At 41.4% G+C, this 17672-nt stretch overlaps 2 protein-coding genes across 5 annotated transcripts; one reads left to right on the plus strand and one right to left on the minus strand.

Annotated features, from left to right (window-relative positions):
* The first annotated feature begins 2846 nt into the window (after window positions 1-2846).
* On the plus strand, window positions 2847-4095 carry LOC133501138 (protein S100-A11-like). Its single transcript, XM_061820651.1, has 3 exons — window positions 2847-2978; window positions 3570-3724; window positions 3803-4095. Exons 2-3 carry the CDS (start codon window positions 3608-3610, stop codon window positions 3953-3955), a joined length of 270 nt encoding a protein of 89 aa, XP_061676635.1. The 5' UTR covers window positions 2847-2978; window positions 3570-3607; the 3' UTR covers window positions 3956-4095.
* Window positions 4096-7225: 3130 nt separating this feature from the next.
* LOC133501406 (protein S100-A6-like) lies at window positions 7226-15757 on the minus strand. Of its 4 annotated transcripts, none has more exons than XM_061821154.1 (3): window positions 15680-15757; window positions 7585-7743; window positions 7226-7503 (listed from the first exon to the last, which is right to left on the minus strand). In XM_061821154.1, the coding sequence occupies exons 2-3, from the start codon at window positions 7717-7719 to the stop codon at window positions 7297-7299; spliced, it is 342 nt and encodes a 113-aa protein (XP_061677138.1). In that variant the 5' UTR covers window positions 7720-7743; window positions 15680-15757; the 3' UTR covers window positions 7226-7296. The 4 variants fall into 4 exon arrangements, with proteins under 4 accessions (XP_061677138.1, XP_061677140.1, XP_061677137.1 ...); XM_061821156.1 differs by lacking the exon at window positions 15680-15757 and adding an exon at window positions 12923-12934; XM_061821153.1 differs by lacking the exon at window positions 15680-15757 and adding an exon at window positions 12140-12249.
* Between the last annotated feature and the right edge of the window lie 1915 nt (window positions 15758-17672).

Below are 17672 nucleotides of genomic sequence, written 5' to 3' on the forward strand. Positions count from 1 at the left end.
TGTATCTGTGGATTAATTGGGTTGTGTCACATCCCAGCGGTGCGGAGGCGGACCCAAATGAAGGACTCCCAGGCGAAGGCATAATGTCAGTAGGTTTCATTCTTAACAAAAGAGATGCACAATTCCACAGTCCAAGAAAACAGGATCCAAAAAACAAGAATCAGGGTTCGATGACTAAGAAGCTAAATAGCAGAGTAACCCGGGATGCGGTGAAGTATACTCACTAACACAAAGCAACGAACTGGCAAATGCCAGTGACACAACTCCAACTTAAGTACTTGGTCTAATCACAGTCCCTCATGGGAAACAGCTGTGACCAGCAACAGGTATCAGAGATGACACCGCCCAGAGCAGTGGCCCGACCACGCCCCTCCTGGTAGTGGCTAAGCCTTGCTCATGACAAAACCCCCCTAAGGCGCGGATCCCAGACGCAACAAACCCCCAAAAACAAACACAAACCCCTCCAACCCTCAGGATGTCTGGCGACCGTCCAGACCACCAAAAGCGAGGCGTCCAGTCAGGCAGGTCAGAAGGTCGGCCAGGACGTGAGGTGGCCGACGAGCCTTTGCCGCCACCTGGACAGGAACATGAGGCAGCCGACGAGCCTTCGCCACCACCTGGACAGGAACGTGCGATAGCCGTCGAGCCTTCTCCTCCACCTGGACAGGAACGTGCGGCGGCCGATAAGCCGTCACCACTGCCGGGACAGGAACGTGAGGTGGCTGACGAGCCTTTGCCACTGCCTCGACAGGAACTTTAGGCAGCAGTATGCCTGTTTCCGCCGCCGGGACAGGAGCGGGAGGCGGCCGTGGAGTCGTCACCCCGCCTGAACGGGAGCGTGGGGTGGCCGAGGAGTCGGCCTCACTGCGCTGCAGGAGGCAAAAGGGGGCCAAGCGGGTTCCCCAAAAAGAATTGGAGGACGAGGACTCGAACCTACAGGGCAAAGGCACTCAGAAGCTGGAGGCGCCGGGCGGCGACACAAACAGAGTGGGACTGATCACAGGGAGAGGAAATTCACAATGTCCAAATCACAGTCTGGCAGTCGTTCATATAAATTTAGGTTTTCCTCAAAGTCCGAAAAATCCGGGTCCAAAAGGATATGCGGTGGTGAGGACGATATAACAGATCCCACCCGAACAGAAGATGCTTGGTCCTTGGGCGGACGGCGTCCCCAGCGACGTGCCCAGCGATGCCTCGACTATCCCCCTGGGTCCTGTTCAGGCCAGTTCATTCTGTCATGAACCAATGGTACGGGGGCGGACCCAAATGCAGGACTTCGAGGCAGAGGCATAATTTTCAATGTGGTTTACTCTGGAAACTGGATATTCACGGTGCAGCAGTCTGACAAGACAGAGGCAGTCCATTTACTAGTGAGCCATTCAGTGAGAAAACTGGTGACGTGTTAGATCAGGACTCAGCAACCATCGATTGTATGAAGGGTTCATTACACGTACATAAAATATTTTTGTTTTAATTTATTGTAGTAAATGACATTACAGGTATTTTAAAATTTCAATTCACGTACGCAAGTCAGATTCAGAATTTAAATCACAAATAATAGTAACAATTTGTGGCCTATGGTATTTTTAGAACATACTGAGCAGGAACCTTATATGGTCCTCATGGGCTACCATTCGCCCGCGGGCACCGCGTCGGTGACCCTTGTCTTAGATAATTAGGTCGGCCGCTGTATATTGGCCAAATATTCGTGTCATTTAAAATCACTTTATAGGATTAAAAGACACATACAAATATTAAAATAAAGATACAGCAAATTAGTATACGACACAGGAATCAAAATGATACAAAAAAAAAATGAACATAATGAAGTAAACCTATTTACACTTTGAACTTTGTATCATGAACCAACTGGGTCAATAGCTGTGAAGAAACCCATTCAAGGAATCCACTCAATTTCAGGTGCAATACTTGTAAGCACTACCTCTCACCTCCTTTGCTCTTTGTATGTACATACAAAGGTCATTGATTAAGACATGCTATTAATTCAGTGAAGGGTTGCGGAGTGTTTGTATTGCTAACAGGTTGTACAAGTTTTACTTAACACCTTGCCAGACGATTGCTTCTTCATGTCAAATTCTGTACTGACAGAACACGGACAAGTTGTAGAAGTTTTACTTAACACTTTGTCAGCTAACTCAAAAGGAAACACGATTGCTTCTTCAAGTCAAAATCTGGAATGATGTCCTTTTCTATCCTGGTGGTGCAGCAGCCACGTAATTAGACTTCACCTTAAATTACCTTGACTTTAATTAATGCTGTCTCCTGAAGGTGAAATTGTCAAACCTTTAAACACAGCACACATTGTTTACATTTTCAACACAGTCAGACTTGACTGTCTTTAGATTATGTTAGGTCCATGAGCTGGCTACTGTGAGAAGCAGCCAGAAAATTGCAGAAAAATCAGATGAGCAAAGACACAGCTTTGTAACAGGTTCTGAGGAAAAACTGTAAAGTGCCAGCAAAGCAAAGTGTGAAAAGAATAAAAAACCATACAGGGCATACAAGATGACCAGAGGAAGTTTCAAGAGAAGTGAACTGATGGCATCAACAAACCTACAGGTTTTACCTACTGTAATTCCTTGTCAGAAAATTTAAAAGGAAATTGAGACAACCACTCCCTAATTCAAAGGAATTTGTAACAATGGCCGTTATTGACCAACCACATTATGAAACTACAAACTCATTTTTTTATAAATTCAATTTCTCTTCCAATTCCAGTTCTCTCCTCCAGTTATAAAGGCAGAACAATTCACAATGCTTTCTTTTCACAAACATTGACCACCAAACAAAGATGGTAAGACCTGTAGGGAGTTACACCTGATCAGAGAATGAATCATCAAATCAGAAATCAGATCCTCAGACGAGTATATAAAGGTACTCGCCTCACTCTTCAGCCTCATCACACACTGACATTGCTGGAGAACCAGAGAAGAATCACTTCAACTGATAAACATACCGTGAGTATTAATGGAATTTGAAGTACTGTATATATCCGTGTGTGTGTGGAGGCGTGTACATATTTGTATGTATACAATATATAGGTTACACCACAGCCTCCCTAAAGTAACCACATATATGATTTCCAAAATAATCTTATATAATCTTCTTTTTGCCTTTGAGTTGATCTATTCTAGACCATTTTGGTATTCATCAAAGCGTTTGACTCAGTTTTGTCAATTGGTGACTTTGCAGTGTGCTAACTTTTAGAAAATCCGAATTATAAACTGTAAAGGTTATTAATATTGGATTACGTAGATATACTTGTATTCATCGAGCTCAAGCGCCTTTAAAAAAAACTTAAATAAAATAAATCCGGAATATGATTTACAGTCGAACAGGGTGGGATATTCTCATTCAAATTAGCCATTGTTATATGAATCAGTGAATTTTAGCCAGCTGTAACTTTAACCTGTACCTTAGTCCTAACCCGAACCCCAAATCTTAATCCTGCCACACCACCAGGACATTTTCAAGCCTTCCCCGTTTCAAAAAATTCAGCTGAACATGTGGCATTTTTCAATCATTTCTCTCCTGTTCCTCCACAACAGTTACCGAGACACGATTTGTTAGACTCCCCCAAGTAGCCATGAACAATCGATTGCAGTGCATGGAGAGGTTGGTGGAGCTCTTTGAGCAATATTCGGGCGATGACAACGCTCTGGACAGGAAGGAGTTTAGAGCAATGATGGAAAAAGAGCTCCAGGTACTGTACATAATTCAGAAAGCAGATCTTGTTGTCTGTTGGTTCTTTTTCTCCAAAAGCTCCATTTGTGTTCCACAGGGAAAAGTCGATACAAGCGACGTCGACAAGATCTTTGGCAAGCTGGATAAGAACGACGACGGCAAACTCGATTTGGACGAGTACATCAAAATCATAGGTCTACTGATAAAACATATCCACTGCAAAAAGACTGGCAAGGGATGTGGCAAGTGAAAGGGTAACAATTAGGTCATCAGTCATATGTCATCATTAACAAACATGTAGGTGAAAGCTATGCACCTGTTTAACTTGTTTCTCCTGATGTTGTCAATAAAACATTGGCGCTAAATTAAAAAACTGTGATGATCAATCAAGATGAATCCTCTCTCTGTTTATTATTGTTGACACAAAATTGACATAACCCCATTTGATATTCCTTCTTTTATTGGTCATTATATTAAAAGAACGGTCAGAAATGATACATCATCTTATCTCGTGTCTTATCACACATAGACATATCATTGGTTGCCATAAGAAGTCATCACAAGTCCTTTTATATAGAGCATGTAATGCAGTGGTTCTTGAACTTTTTACACCAGGTATATCGAGGGCCTGCAACTTATCACAGAAAACAGATCCAGTAACCTTTGTAATTCACACTGCTTTACGGCCCCGCTATATTGAGGATTTTTTGGGTTTTTTTGTATTACAGTTGTTTCTCACCTGCAGTTTTTAGCCGTTGCTGTTGCACTCTCTCACTATAGTGTGTTTCAATGTGTTTGTATTGCTTTAGGTGTTTATAGAGGGGTACATCCTGAACCAGTTCCCAGGCAATCGCAGGGCACACAGAAACATACGGTCACACTCACATTCACACATAGAGGAAATTTAGAGTATTTAATTAATGCATGCGACACAGTGGTGCAGCTGTAAAGCATTGGCCTCACAGTTCCGAGTTCCAGGGTTCAATCCTGGCCCCGCCTGTCTGAGGTTTGTATGTTCTCCCCATGCCTGCGTGGGTTTTCTCCCACATCCCAAAAAGATGCAACATTAATTGGAGACTCTAAATTGCCCCTAGGTGTGATTGTGATAGTGACTTGTCGGTCTCTGCGTGCCCTCGCGATTGGCTGGCAACCATTTTAAGGTGTACCCTGCCTCCTGCCCGATGACAGCTGGGATTGTCTTCAGCACTCCCGTGACCTTTGTGAGGATAAGCGGCGAAGAAAATGAATGGATGGATGGATGGATGGATGGATGGATGGATGGATGGATGGATGGATGGATGGATGGATGGATGGATGGATGGATGGATAATTAATCCACGTTTTTTGGATGTGGGAGGAAACCGGAGTGCATGGAGAAAACCCACGCAGGCACAAGGATAACATGCAAACTCCACACAGTTGGGGCCGAGATAGTACCCTGGTCTTTAGAACCGTGAGGCAGACGTAACCACTGTTCCAAAATCATTGTCATTTAATTTAAAGCTTGATTAATTGAAAAATTGTCGCACCTCTATTCCATTCACAAACCAAATCGGGTGAGGCAATCATATGGTTGCGCACACAGTCTTTGCATTCTTACCAAAGGACTCATTTATGTGAAGAGTGGCCGAAAGGAATGGATGAATCAGCAGCTTGCAACACATATTAACATTTCATATCACAAAAATGAAAGGCTTTGTCATACCTTGTTGCCTTGTTATCTGTGTCTGACTAAATGTGGAATTATCAACCCCCATTTAACTTGATAAAACACCTTACGGTAAGTTGCAGATGTATTTTGTTGTTGTTTTGGATGTGCGTATATGCTAACATCAGCCCTATTTGGTTGTCATAAGTAACTGCAAAATGTGCATCCTTTGGGGTGCATGCTTAATTCTCTCTCAATCTCTCTCCCTCTCACACACACACACACATACACACCTAAACACACGCACACACACACACACACAAACACACGCAAACACATATGCACACATACATACACACACACACCAACTACGGTCTGGTCAAGGAACTGTTTTTTCAATCAATAATTTCAGTAAATCGAGTAACTTGTGTTTCTGTAAGTCCTTATCCATGTTTTGTTTTTTGCACTTTAAAAGTGATGGATGTGTGTCGACTCCCTTTTAACATATTATTCATTCATTCATTCAATATATTATGTGTTTAAATGCGATTGGAGTGTTTTAGGTGTTTATTGGCCTTTGAAAAAAAGTGACGTGAATGCAATAAACACATCTCTTGGGTGTACTTAAATAAGATATTTCTTATTTCACACATAATTTCCAGGCAAGACACACCCTGCCCCAATATTACTAGCTTCAGTAGATGCGCTGCTGCACTATAATTACACACCTTACTTCATCCTGATGGGAAAGTGTGGTGGCGTTAATGTTTCCCACTAACCATCACCAACCATAATCCTAACATTAACCCATCCTAAACAGCCTCAAGCCCAACCCTGGGCCTGAACTTTACCATAAAAAACATATTTGCTTTTATTTTGTACAAAACTGATACATTTGCAATTGTAATCTCGTTACTTTTGTCTAATTTACCCTAATCATGACGTAGTAGCCAATCACAATGTAGTTGGATGTGTCCAGCCTAGAAACTATGTGGGAATCCTAACAAAAGGTTCTGCGGTGGATATACAGTATCAGATGTTTCTCGTTTTAAGATAGCCCATGGAGGCTCCTCTATGCTTGATATGTTATTTGGAGAAAGTGAATGTCTCAGCCTGTCAGAAAAGTCAGAACGTGGCCAGGTATGAAAAGTGTGAGCTGTCAGTCATTCAGTCTGATGGGGGCTCATGAGGGAAGGTGGCCGCTGGCTCACCTCGCAAAGTGTTTCGCCTAATTTAAACCACTTGTCACTAATATAAGATACCAAATTTGTCACCACCAGGAAAAAAAGAAGTTTGGTTATTTTTTGCAGTTGATGTAATGTATCATCATTGCATTATAAATTTTGAGGTCTCTAATGAATTGGGAAGTGCATGTGGGTGTGTGTGTGTGAGTGTTTGCGTGTGTCATTGAAGACAAGTGTACAGTTACCACGAACTTCAAAGATTACTGTCATTAGCTTAATGTCTCCTTCCATTTTGTTTTGTACAACTCAAGGTTCATGTGGATAGTCTTTAAAAACTTTAAAAAAACAGGCAGCATAGGCAAATCAGAGGTTAATGTTTCAAATCTCACACTTAGAGGTTTCGAATGAACTCCTGGGTGCTCTGGCTTTCTCCTACATTCCACAAACATGCATATGGCCTGCATGGCATGCGATGGAATAGTATGGTATTATATTCATTCGTGCCCTTTATCATATGAGATATGAAGAGATGAAGCAAGTGCTGCATTTCCTTATTGTTTATCAATATTAGCAATAAAAAAAAAAGTCAAACAAGATCTGGTCAACTTGAGCCAGTAATAATAATAAACAGAAAGAATTAAACTGTGTGAAAATGATCAATCTTAATTGTTTTTATTTAGTGCCAATGTCTGACAATGCTTGAAAAACAATATCGGGATAGACAAGACAAATAGGTGGAAAACATTCCGATTAAAAACATTAATCTTCATCACCACCTTCCCCCCTGCCACCTCCTCTGCTGCCACGGCCTCCCCTGCCACCCCTCTTGGCTTTAGTAGTTTTGTGGTAGTAAGCCTTTATCAGCATAGAGATGCATCTGGCATACTCCTGGATGTTGATTTCACCATTGTCGTTCTTGTCCACCTTGTTAAAGGCCTCGTCAACATCGCTTAGAGAGAGCTTCCCCTGCAAAACACAAATTGAAGTTAACTTAAAATGACTATTGCATGAACACAACAATAAACATTGACATGAGGACTTAAGTACCTTAAAGTCAGAGGCGGTGATCTCATTCTCCAACACTGTCTTAAACTCATCAGCGCTCAAACAGTCGCTGTCCTCGCCACTATACTTCACAAAGACATCCACGCAACTCTTGATGGCTTGATCCAGTTCGCCCATGGCTACTCCGGGAGGCTGGAAAGTCTGACGGATAGATAGATAGATAGATAGATAGATAGATAGATAGAGATAGATAGATAGATAGATAGATAGATAGATAGATAGATAGATAGATAGATAGATAGATAGATAGATAGATAGATAGATAGATAGATAGATAGATAGATAGATAGATAGATAGATAGATAGATAGATAGATAGATAGATAGATAGATAGTACTTACAGTATGTACATACAGCAATGTGGGTGAAATGGAATTCTCCTATTGTACTGGAGAGACTGCATTGCCACTCTTAAAGTCACTTGAGCATGCAAACAATGACTCATGCTCTGATCATGTGCACTCATCGCCCAGACAGGTCTTACTGGTCCAGACGTAACCCTCTATGTGTGTATGTGTTGTGCATTTGAGAAAAAAATAAATTGTGAGGGTGAGCAATATCTTTTTTTCATACAATAGACTTTACAGTTGTTTGGTTTCCCTTGCCAGGTTACATGTTCAATAATTAAAAAACATGAGAGTTGGACAATCCCTGTTTGTATAGTGGTTCTTTTGCCTGATTTCAGTCTGGGCAGCATGATGTAGTTCCCATTCAAGGATGTTGTGAATGTGAGAGTAAACTTTTGTCCATGTCTATATGTGCCCTGCGGCTGATTGGCAACCAGTTGAGGGTGTAGTCCGGCTTTTGCTCGAAGTTAGCAGGGACAATTCTAAACAGAATAAGCGGTGTTAAGAATGCTGGAACACATTCCAAACACATTAATTGTGATCAGTTAATTACAGAAACATTAAGACATTTTAATCACATGGCACAGTGGCGCAGCTGTGCAGCATTGGTCTCACAGTTTTGAGGACCGGGGTCTAAATCCCAGACCCGCCTGTGTGGAGTTTGAATGTTCTCCCTATGACTGTGTGGGTTTTCTCCGGGCACGCTGGTTTCTTCCCACATCTCAAAAACATGCGCTAATTCAAGGCTCTAAATTTTTAATTTGCCCCGTATGTTTGTTGGGAAGAGATGGCTTGCTGAAACTAGGACTGGTCTTAATTCCCTCTCTGACAGGAAAAATAGAAGTAAAAAGAAAAAAAGGAATTACTGGGAGGACAGTTAAATATCTTACAAAATGGGAATCTAGCACTCTATTATTACACGTTTGATATTCCAAACAAACCTCCCACAAGAACAGGAGATTTCTTGCTGCAAACAGCTCAAGATGTGATTGAACAGCCACAAAATGACATAGGAAGTGACTCATTGCACGTGACTATGTAGTATAAGATACTGTAAACTTATAACAGCCCACACCAGACAAAATCAGGATTATCTGTACTCAGATGGTATATCAGTTGTGGTTGCAGGAACAAGACTGACTGACAAACTAAATGCACTACACAAGGAATGGACACCACCACACACGTCATTACAACGGGAGTGGAAGAGTTTGGGACAATTTGTTTTGGTAGTACGAAATGTTTCTGATTGGACAGAAAATGAACCAGATTTGGATTGGGACGACTGAACTGTACAGACAATATCTTATTGGACAGTCTTAAACAATCTGAGACCAGATGCTGCTGTATTCACGGTGGTATCACAATCTACAATACTGGAAAAATAGAGGAATAGCGACAACTACAGGGAACACAGTGAATCATGCAGAGCTACTACAAAATTTGCTCATAGCAGTTCAATTACCAAAAGAAATAGCCATATGTAAATGTGCAATACACACATCAAATACAGACAAAGAATCATTAGGAAATGGATTTACAGATAAAACAGCAAAAAACGCAGCAGCCAAAACCTTTATGGGATTAGCTGACCATGTAGCAAATGAAGACATACTTTGATGTGTTAAACAATATGCAACAAAGCTTACCAGCAGAACTAAAAATGTGGAAAAAAATAAAGGTACTATATTACAAAATGGGAATTATGTCAGCACAGATACAAAAAAAATTCTACCAAAAACATTTTTTAAGTGGGCGGCAATCTTGAGCCATGGGAAGTCTCAGGTGTCAACAGGGGGAATGGTAGCCCTGGTACAAAGGCATTACATGATCCATGGATTTAACTTGTATGCAAAAAACTTTTTTGTAGGGCTTGTTTGATCTGTGTGCGACATAATCCACAAGGGAATGTGCATCCAAAACGTGGTCAGTTTTCTCAAGCTACACATCCATTCATCCCTCCATCCATTTTCTTAGCCGCTTATCCTCACAAGGGTCACGGGGAGGGCTGGAGCCTATCCCAGCTGTCAACGGGCAGGAGGCCAGGTACACCCTGACCTGGTTGCCAGCCAATTGCAGGTCACATGGAGACAAACAGCCGCACTCACAATCACACGTAGGGGTAATTTGGACACAATGATAGATTTAGTTTAACTATACATACATTACAAGCACGTAAGGGTCTCATTCCATTCAAAACACTGTTTGGGAGACCATACAAATTACCAATAGTTTCCACACAATGAGAGATAGACGAATGATGAAGGAAAAAAAAAAATAACACACAAGTGGATCCCTTTCAGGAGTTATTAACAACCCCAAACAGCTTAAAAAAATTGCAAACAGGGGTACTTGAGTTCATTTGTTGATTGTAGGAAAGTTATTGCTTTTGAAACCATTGTTAACACAGACAAAACTAATTTGTTTTTATTGGCCACTTGTAAAATAGCTGTTCTCATTCCCACTGCCAAGGTCGCTGTAGTCCGGTTACACATGGGAGTGAGACTGCTATCATAATGGTGACTAAACGCTTAAATTTTGCTGTTGGGTGTTGCCATGCAAACTCCACACAGGCAGGGCCAGGATTGAACCCACATCCCCAGAACATTGAGGCCAACGCTTTACAGCTGTACCACCATGCCGCCTAAAGTTGGACAAACTGCAGAGATTAGCTTTCTTTCAGGAAAGTGTCTCATTTTACTTTTATTGTTCATTACCAGGGTAATAATTAGAGCAAGACCTGTAGAACTTGTTAGTGCACACACTTACGGACACACGTTGGTTCTTTTTAGAATTGCTGGAATGCTGGAAAGCCAAGTAAGCATGTGTGACGAGCTGCGTTATGTTTAAAAGGCACATAGCACAGTTGTCTTTCCATTTAGCTACACAATTCAGTAATTATTATTTTACAATTTTGTTGAATAGTGACTCATTTCGGAGGGAGTTTGGCATTTCTAAATGACTTTTGACATGACTTTTGGTTTAAAGCTCAGTAAAATGACAAAAGGTGTGTGACAAGTTGGCAAAACAAGTCCTATAAAACCGGTATACTCTCCAGTAATGTTAGACATTCCTGTAAATGACTTGCAGTAAATGTAAATTTTTAAAAAATTATTTAAATTAACTAAAGTTTCCACTTTCCACTGCATTACCGGATTTTGTTTAACATCACACAGATATTGAATGTGCATTTTCCGCGCATCAGAATGCGTGTGTGTGAATGTGCGCCTCCCAGCGTTCACTCCATCATACAATGTTGAACTGTTGCCATAATAAAGATTTTGTTAATATTCATTAACAATAAGGATTAACGAAACATTGATCGTGCACAATTTGCACAACTGTGAGTTTTTATATGAAAAAAACAATTACCTCTCAATTGCCTCACTATCCTCCATACTCAACATGTATTTCGTACGAGGCCGGCACCAGCTACCAGGGACAAATTCCTTGTGTGTTGTTACATACTTGGCTAAAAAGCTGATTCTGATGTCCATTCATTTTCCTGTAGTTCATTGAAAGTGTGTCGTATTAAAATGTCACGTTACATTGATGTTGCACTTTTTTCCATGAAACCCTGACTGTGGGTTCTGTGCCCGGTCAATTCTTCTGTTGAGTTAAATGAAGCTACACTAAGAATTACCAGATGATTTATCAGCTGTATCAGGCACAAGCATGTACTTTCTCATGATTGCTCAATTTGGCCTACTTCGTCTGCAAGCTAAAAGAGTTTCTGTTAATCTTGTGTGACAGAAAGCACCACAATATAAACTAAATTACTGTGTTTCAACTTACAAGGAGTAGTGTTGCCATTTATTTACTGTAGAAATCCGATGAATGTCTAAGAATGAACATGTCACTTATGTCAGTTTCAAATGGAGCAGATTGATACTTATTTCCACTATACTGAATAGGCAAAATTATTGGGCCATGTGGTCAATACATTTTTGTTTGTATTTTTTTTTTTTTTTAATGAACAATACATGTAGGACCTCCTTAATTCACCTGATGGGATTAATAATGTCGTTACTTTTACATCCCAAGGTAAAAAAATTGTGACCCCGCAATAGTGTAATTATAAGTTTCCATTTGGTGACAATTCATCTAGCAACTGTTACTCATGTCAACGCATGGGATACGCCTGTGAATAATAATAATAATCAGTATCTACTTGACTTTCTCCAACTCACCATGTCAATTTAGAACAATGCTGCCACCTGGTGTTTTGTTTGTGTTCCCCAGCCCAGTAAGTCTTGTATCAATACTGCTTTCCTACGTGGTCATGTGCTGGAACCATGTGTTAGCATACCAGCTTTAATTAGCTGTTAGTGTTTTTAGTTCTCATTAAATATTAGCATGTTAGCATTTTATCAATTCTCATTCGGACAAGACTACAGGGCAACATGTGAAATCTTTCTTTGCGCTTTTTTTCTCAGGTTGCTACCATGTTGTATGCTAGCGTACCAAGTGTTGGTATGTTAGGATTACATCAAATCTCGTGACTAGCTGACCATAGGGAAAACATCTGCGTCCATTTTCCTGAGCACAGCTGTTACCCTGAGTCCGCCTATGTTATTTTTTTATCTTACAAACTGTATTTCATTAGAAATAGTACCTGATAACTGAAATGTGTAAACTCCTTGGGAGTTTTTGTTCTAAGGTATGATATCAGGTATGGTGGCATTAGAAACAGAACCTGATGGAAAAAGTATGAAATCCATAATCCAATCCATCTTTAGCATTTTTTGTACTAAATTCATTAAGGTCACAGATATGTTAACATAGTAACTTTTGTTGTTAGCATTTTACATCCTTTAAAGTGTGTGCAATCTGTAATTTCTAACACAAATTATTTTATCTAGATGAAAAGATATGTTAAACTATTCCATAAAATCCATATCCTGTTTGATGTTTTTACCAAAAAAATAAGTGTTTATGAAATAATGTCCGCAAACTGACCAAGTTTCTCTTACCTGCAAAACGACTCATTTAGTGGGCGGACCTCTGATGTCATAAAATCTGGGATCAGCTGTTTTGGAACGACGATAAACTGGGAGTCTTTTGTATTCACACTGAAGAAAAAAAACGTGTTTCGAGATTTCCTCAGTGATTGTAAACAGACTAATCCGTAAAAATGGTGACGACGTGTGTGGTTCAGTTTAATTGGAATTTGAATTATACTGGTCACACTTTACATTATTTTCCCAAAGACCCAAGCCTCAGAAGACAGTGGGTAAGGTTTGTGCAAATGAAGAGAGCTGATTTTTCAGAACCCGGGCAGCAGTCTGTCATCTGCAGTGAACATTTTACCCCGGATTCTTTTACTGGCTGACTCATATCTGCGATGGGTTTTAAATATGAAAAACTGTTAAAACCCGGAGCTGTGCCTACGATACAGCCAGTTCAGACACCAGAACAGATCGCTCTTGTTCATGGGACAAAACATGAACTTGGATCAGGCGCCGAACCTGGACACGATTCAACAAGCTCACCCCACCCGCATCCCCATGCTAAGTACCAAAAATGCAGAGAGCTTTGTCAAAAGACAAGTTGCGGAGGTATGTTTTTTTTTTCCTGAAAACATAGAACACTGTTTACATGGTTGAATGATAGAAGCAAAAACTTTTGGTGCAATAATAAGCATTTTTCACGCAAAGTAGTTGTCGCGGTTGTCATGTACCAAATCACTAAATACACAGCATTTGCACAATTTCCAAACAAGACCGAAAACTTCGTATATACATTCAGAATATCAAAACCGTTACTATTTATCAGTTTATGACTAACTAAACCAAACGAGAACATCACAAATGCTTACCAGTCGATATTTCCAATATGAGGCACATCCTCCATGATGGGTCTGACTGCTGTGTCGGCTTCTTCATCGCCAGCTACTTGGTGTGAATTCGAACGTGTGTGCTTTCTACCTGGCTCAAATTCATAACCTTTAATGCCTTCATAAAGTTTGTATTCTTCACCGTCTTCATGCGACCCTTCAGAATAATGTTACCTTGCTCGAATTATCGGAAAATTCATCGACGTTCTTCCAGTGTGTTCCTACGGGATCCATGTTGTTGTCACAACGTTTTACTTCACGCCTTGATCGGCTTTTCCCGCAACGTTTCTGTCCTTTTCCAGCGGATACAGCAATGTTCAACCATTTGTTACAAATAATCAATAAAAATAAAAATGTTTCCTTTATAACGGATTTAAGATTCATTTTCAGCATAAAAACTGTATAATAGGAACAAAAAAAGGTGCATTGGAGTCTTGACATATATTAATGCAGTGATTTTCAACCACTGTGCCGCGAGAAATTATCCAATATCACTTTTTTTTTAATTAACATTTATTAATAATTTTCTGTAAATATGTCATTGTCCAGTGTCCGTGCTGTAAAGGCTGGCAGAGTAATGTAATATTCGTCCGTGTGGCAACACCTAGCTGATTGCCTCGTTCCTCCAAGAGAATTAGTGATGCACCTGAGAGGCCGTGGTGACAGTCATAGAGAAGTTTTTAAAAAGGATAACTGCAAACTCCAAACTGGGCCCTGGACAAGATTCTGACCCGGATGAAGGCCCTAGTATGAGTGGTGGGAAAAAGAAAGCAAAGACGGTGAGCTCAAGGCAATATAGTGAAAGCTATCTTTCGTTTGGATTTACTTTCACCGGGGATGAGACGACACCTATTCCGTTATGCCTGGTGTGTGGCGAGAAGCTATCCAAACAGCGCCATGGTACCAAGCAAGCTTAAACGCCATCTCCAAACGACACACCCGTCGCTTCAAAACAAGCCGATAGACTATTTTGTTCGCCTGCGTGTAAACACAGAGAAACAGGCAACGTTTATGAGAAAAACCACAAAGGTAAATGAGAAAGCGCTCAAAGCTAGTTACCGAGTCGCCGAACTTGTTGCTAAATCAAAAAAGCCGCACACTGTGGCAGAGACATTAATACTACCTGCCTGTAAAGCCATTGTCAACGAGATGCTAGGCCCTGATGTGGTTAAAGACATAGCTAAAGTCCCGCTCTCTGCTAACACAATTGCCAGGCGTATTGATGACATGTCTACAGACATCAAAAGCCATGTTTTGGAAAAGATCAGTAGGAAATGTGGGTTGCAAGTTGACAAGTCTACGGATATTAGTGGACATTCTCAGCTCTCGGCCAATGTGCGTTTTGTGGATGGAGATGCCATTAGAGAAAACTTCCTATTTTGCAAGGCACTGCCAGGAAAAACGACTGGAGAGGAAATTTTTCAGGTCACATCGGAATATCTTGACCAGGGAGGACTTACGTGGGAAAACTGCACAAGTGTGTACACTGATGGAGCTGCAGCCATGGTCGGGCGCACCAAAGGCTTCACGAGTAGAGTGAAGGAAAGAAACACAGATCTGATTGTTACACACTGTTTTTTGCACCGTGAGGCCCTCGTTGCTAAGACATTACCAGCAGAAATGGTTCCTGTGTTGGACGATGTGGTGCGCATAGTGAACTTTGTAAAGACACCACCTCTGAAAAGCCATATATTCGCATCTCTGTGTGTGTCACGTCCCATCGGAACGAGAGTAGGACCCAAATGCAGGAACTCGGAAGACGCAAGGTAGTTCAAGAAGAGACGCGTTTATTATATGCCGAGGTCGGGGATCGAGCAGGCAGTCCGGTGCAGCAGGAGTCGGTACACAGGAGAACAATCAACGCAGGCAGAAGTATCAAAGGAGTCAGGCTTACAAGGGTGGTCGGAGAACGGGCAAAGGTCGGTACACACAGGTTCGATCAGGGATACCGGAGCACACGAACGGGACATGAAGATCATCCGAACTGGCGCCGGCCAGTTGTCATCGCCGTCATATAAATCCACAGCATCATCAGGCTGCATGAGGCGCAGGTGTGCACCTTCCAATCAGAGCACCTGCGCGGACACCCGCCCAGCTCGTGCTGGAACGGCAGGATCATGACAGTGTGAGGAAATGGGAGCGGAGCAGAAAGTCTTATTGCTCCATACGGAGGTCCGATGGTTGTCGCGTAGTAAGGTGCTGACCCGTGTGTATGAGCTGCGAGAGGAACTTAAAATGTTTCTGACAAATGAGAGGTCTGATTCCTCAAATCTGTTTGCAAGTGATGAGTGGTGCGCAAAACTGGCATACCTGGCTGATATATTTCATCATCTTAATGAACTGAACACAAGGATGCAGGGCCGAAATGAAAGCCTGCTTACAAGCACAGATAAAATAAATGGATTCCGTTTAAAGGTGCACCTCTGGCAACAACATGTGCAACGTGCCAACCTGGAGATGTTCCCACTCACAGACAAACGGCAAAGCAACACTGCTGCACTGTCTGAGGTCATAGGTAAACATTTGAAAAGTCTTGAGGAGAAGTTGTCATTTTATTTCTCTTCAGCCTCCACTGAATGCTTTGACTGGGTTAGGGACCCATACAGCTCGGCATCAGTTGTTGGAAAGGACATGACTTTACAAGAGCAGGAGGAACTAACTGAACTGAAACAGGATCGTGGTTTAAAACTAAGATTTGCTGATTTTCCTTTGGATAGTTTTTGGTTGACTGCTGCCAAGGAGTTCCCCATTCTGCCCAACAAAGCTGTTCTGACATTGCTCCCATTTTCCACAACATATCTGTGTGAGCTGAGCTTTTCAAGCCTAACTGCTATACAAACTAAAAACAGAGAGAGAATGAGAGCTGTTGAAGAAGAGCTTCGTGTGTGTCTTTCTTCTATTCCTGCCAGGATATCGGCTTTGTGTTCATCTAAACAGGCCCAGGTTTCTCACTGACTGAGTATAAATAAATTGAGAAATTATATTGTAATTAAATTTACAATACAGAGTGTCATTTTGTAACATTTTTGGTTAGTGGTGTGCCACAAAATTTTTCCAATGTAAAAAATGTGCCGTGGCTCAAAAAAGGTTGAAAAAGTTTCCGGTTTATAAACCACATGTTTATGCGGTGATGCAGTTAATTTGTGCAACGGCCGCAAGGTGGTACTCGAGCGGAAAAGGTAAGAGCCAGGCCTGTGGAATATATGCGCCCAGGGAGTGACTTTTACCGTTTTTTTTTTAACCGGCCCTCTTAGCGCTGCGCTAGCGTTAGCGCTGTACTAGCGTGTTGCTGCTGTGTTACTGCCGTGTCTCATTGATTTAGGTACGTTTTTTTAACTGACCCTGTAAGTGCTGTGCTACCGTGTTGCTACTGTGGAGCTGCCGCGGCTGTTTTTCATTACCAGTACGTTTGTTTGTTTGTTTTGACAGCCCTATTCGTTCTGCTGTGTTGTTGCTGTGTTAAGGTAAGGTATTAAAACTTTAAAAACTCTTTCTGTGTATTGTTCTTCTTTGTAAATATCTCGTGTTTCAATGTGAGCACTAGTGGCTTTTACACAGGTGCGGCTTATGTATGTACCAAATGGTATTTCCTCTACAAATGTACTGGGTGAGGTTTATAATCAGGTGCGCTCTGTAGGCCAGAAATTACGGTAATCCAATTGAAACTGATGGATCCAATTGTGGATCAACATCAGTGCAAAGACTGTTTGCTCACAAGCAACGTTAACATTGCAATGAGGTACAGTCACGCTTTAAATTCCTCAGTACAACTATGCTGTTTTCTAAGGGTGTGTTATAAACCATTTCCAAACCTCTGGTGCACACATCATCCTGGAAGCCCTGTGCCCCATCAGGATATTGTATGTATTTTGTCCATCCATTTTCTA

This window comes from Syngnathoides biaculeatus, chromosome 5 (assembly GCF_019802595.1).
Source record: "Syngnathoides biaculeatus isolate LvHL_M chromosome 5, ASM1980259v1, whole genome shotgun sequence".
NCBI lineage: Eukaryota > Metazoa > Chordata > Actinopteri > Syngnathiformes > Syngnathidae > Syngnathoides > Syngnathoides biaculeatus.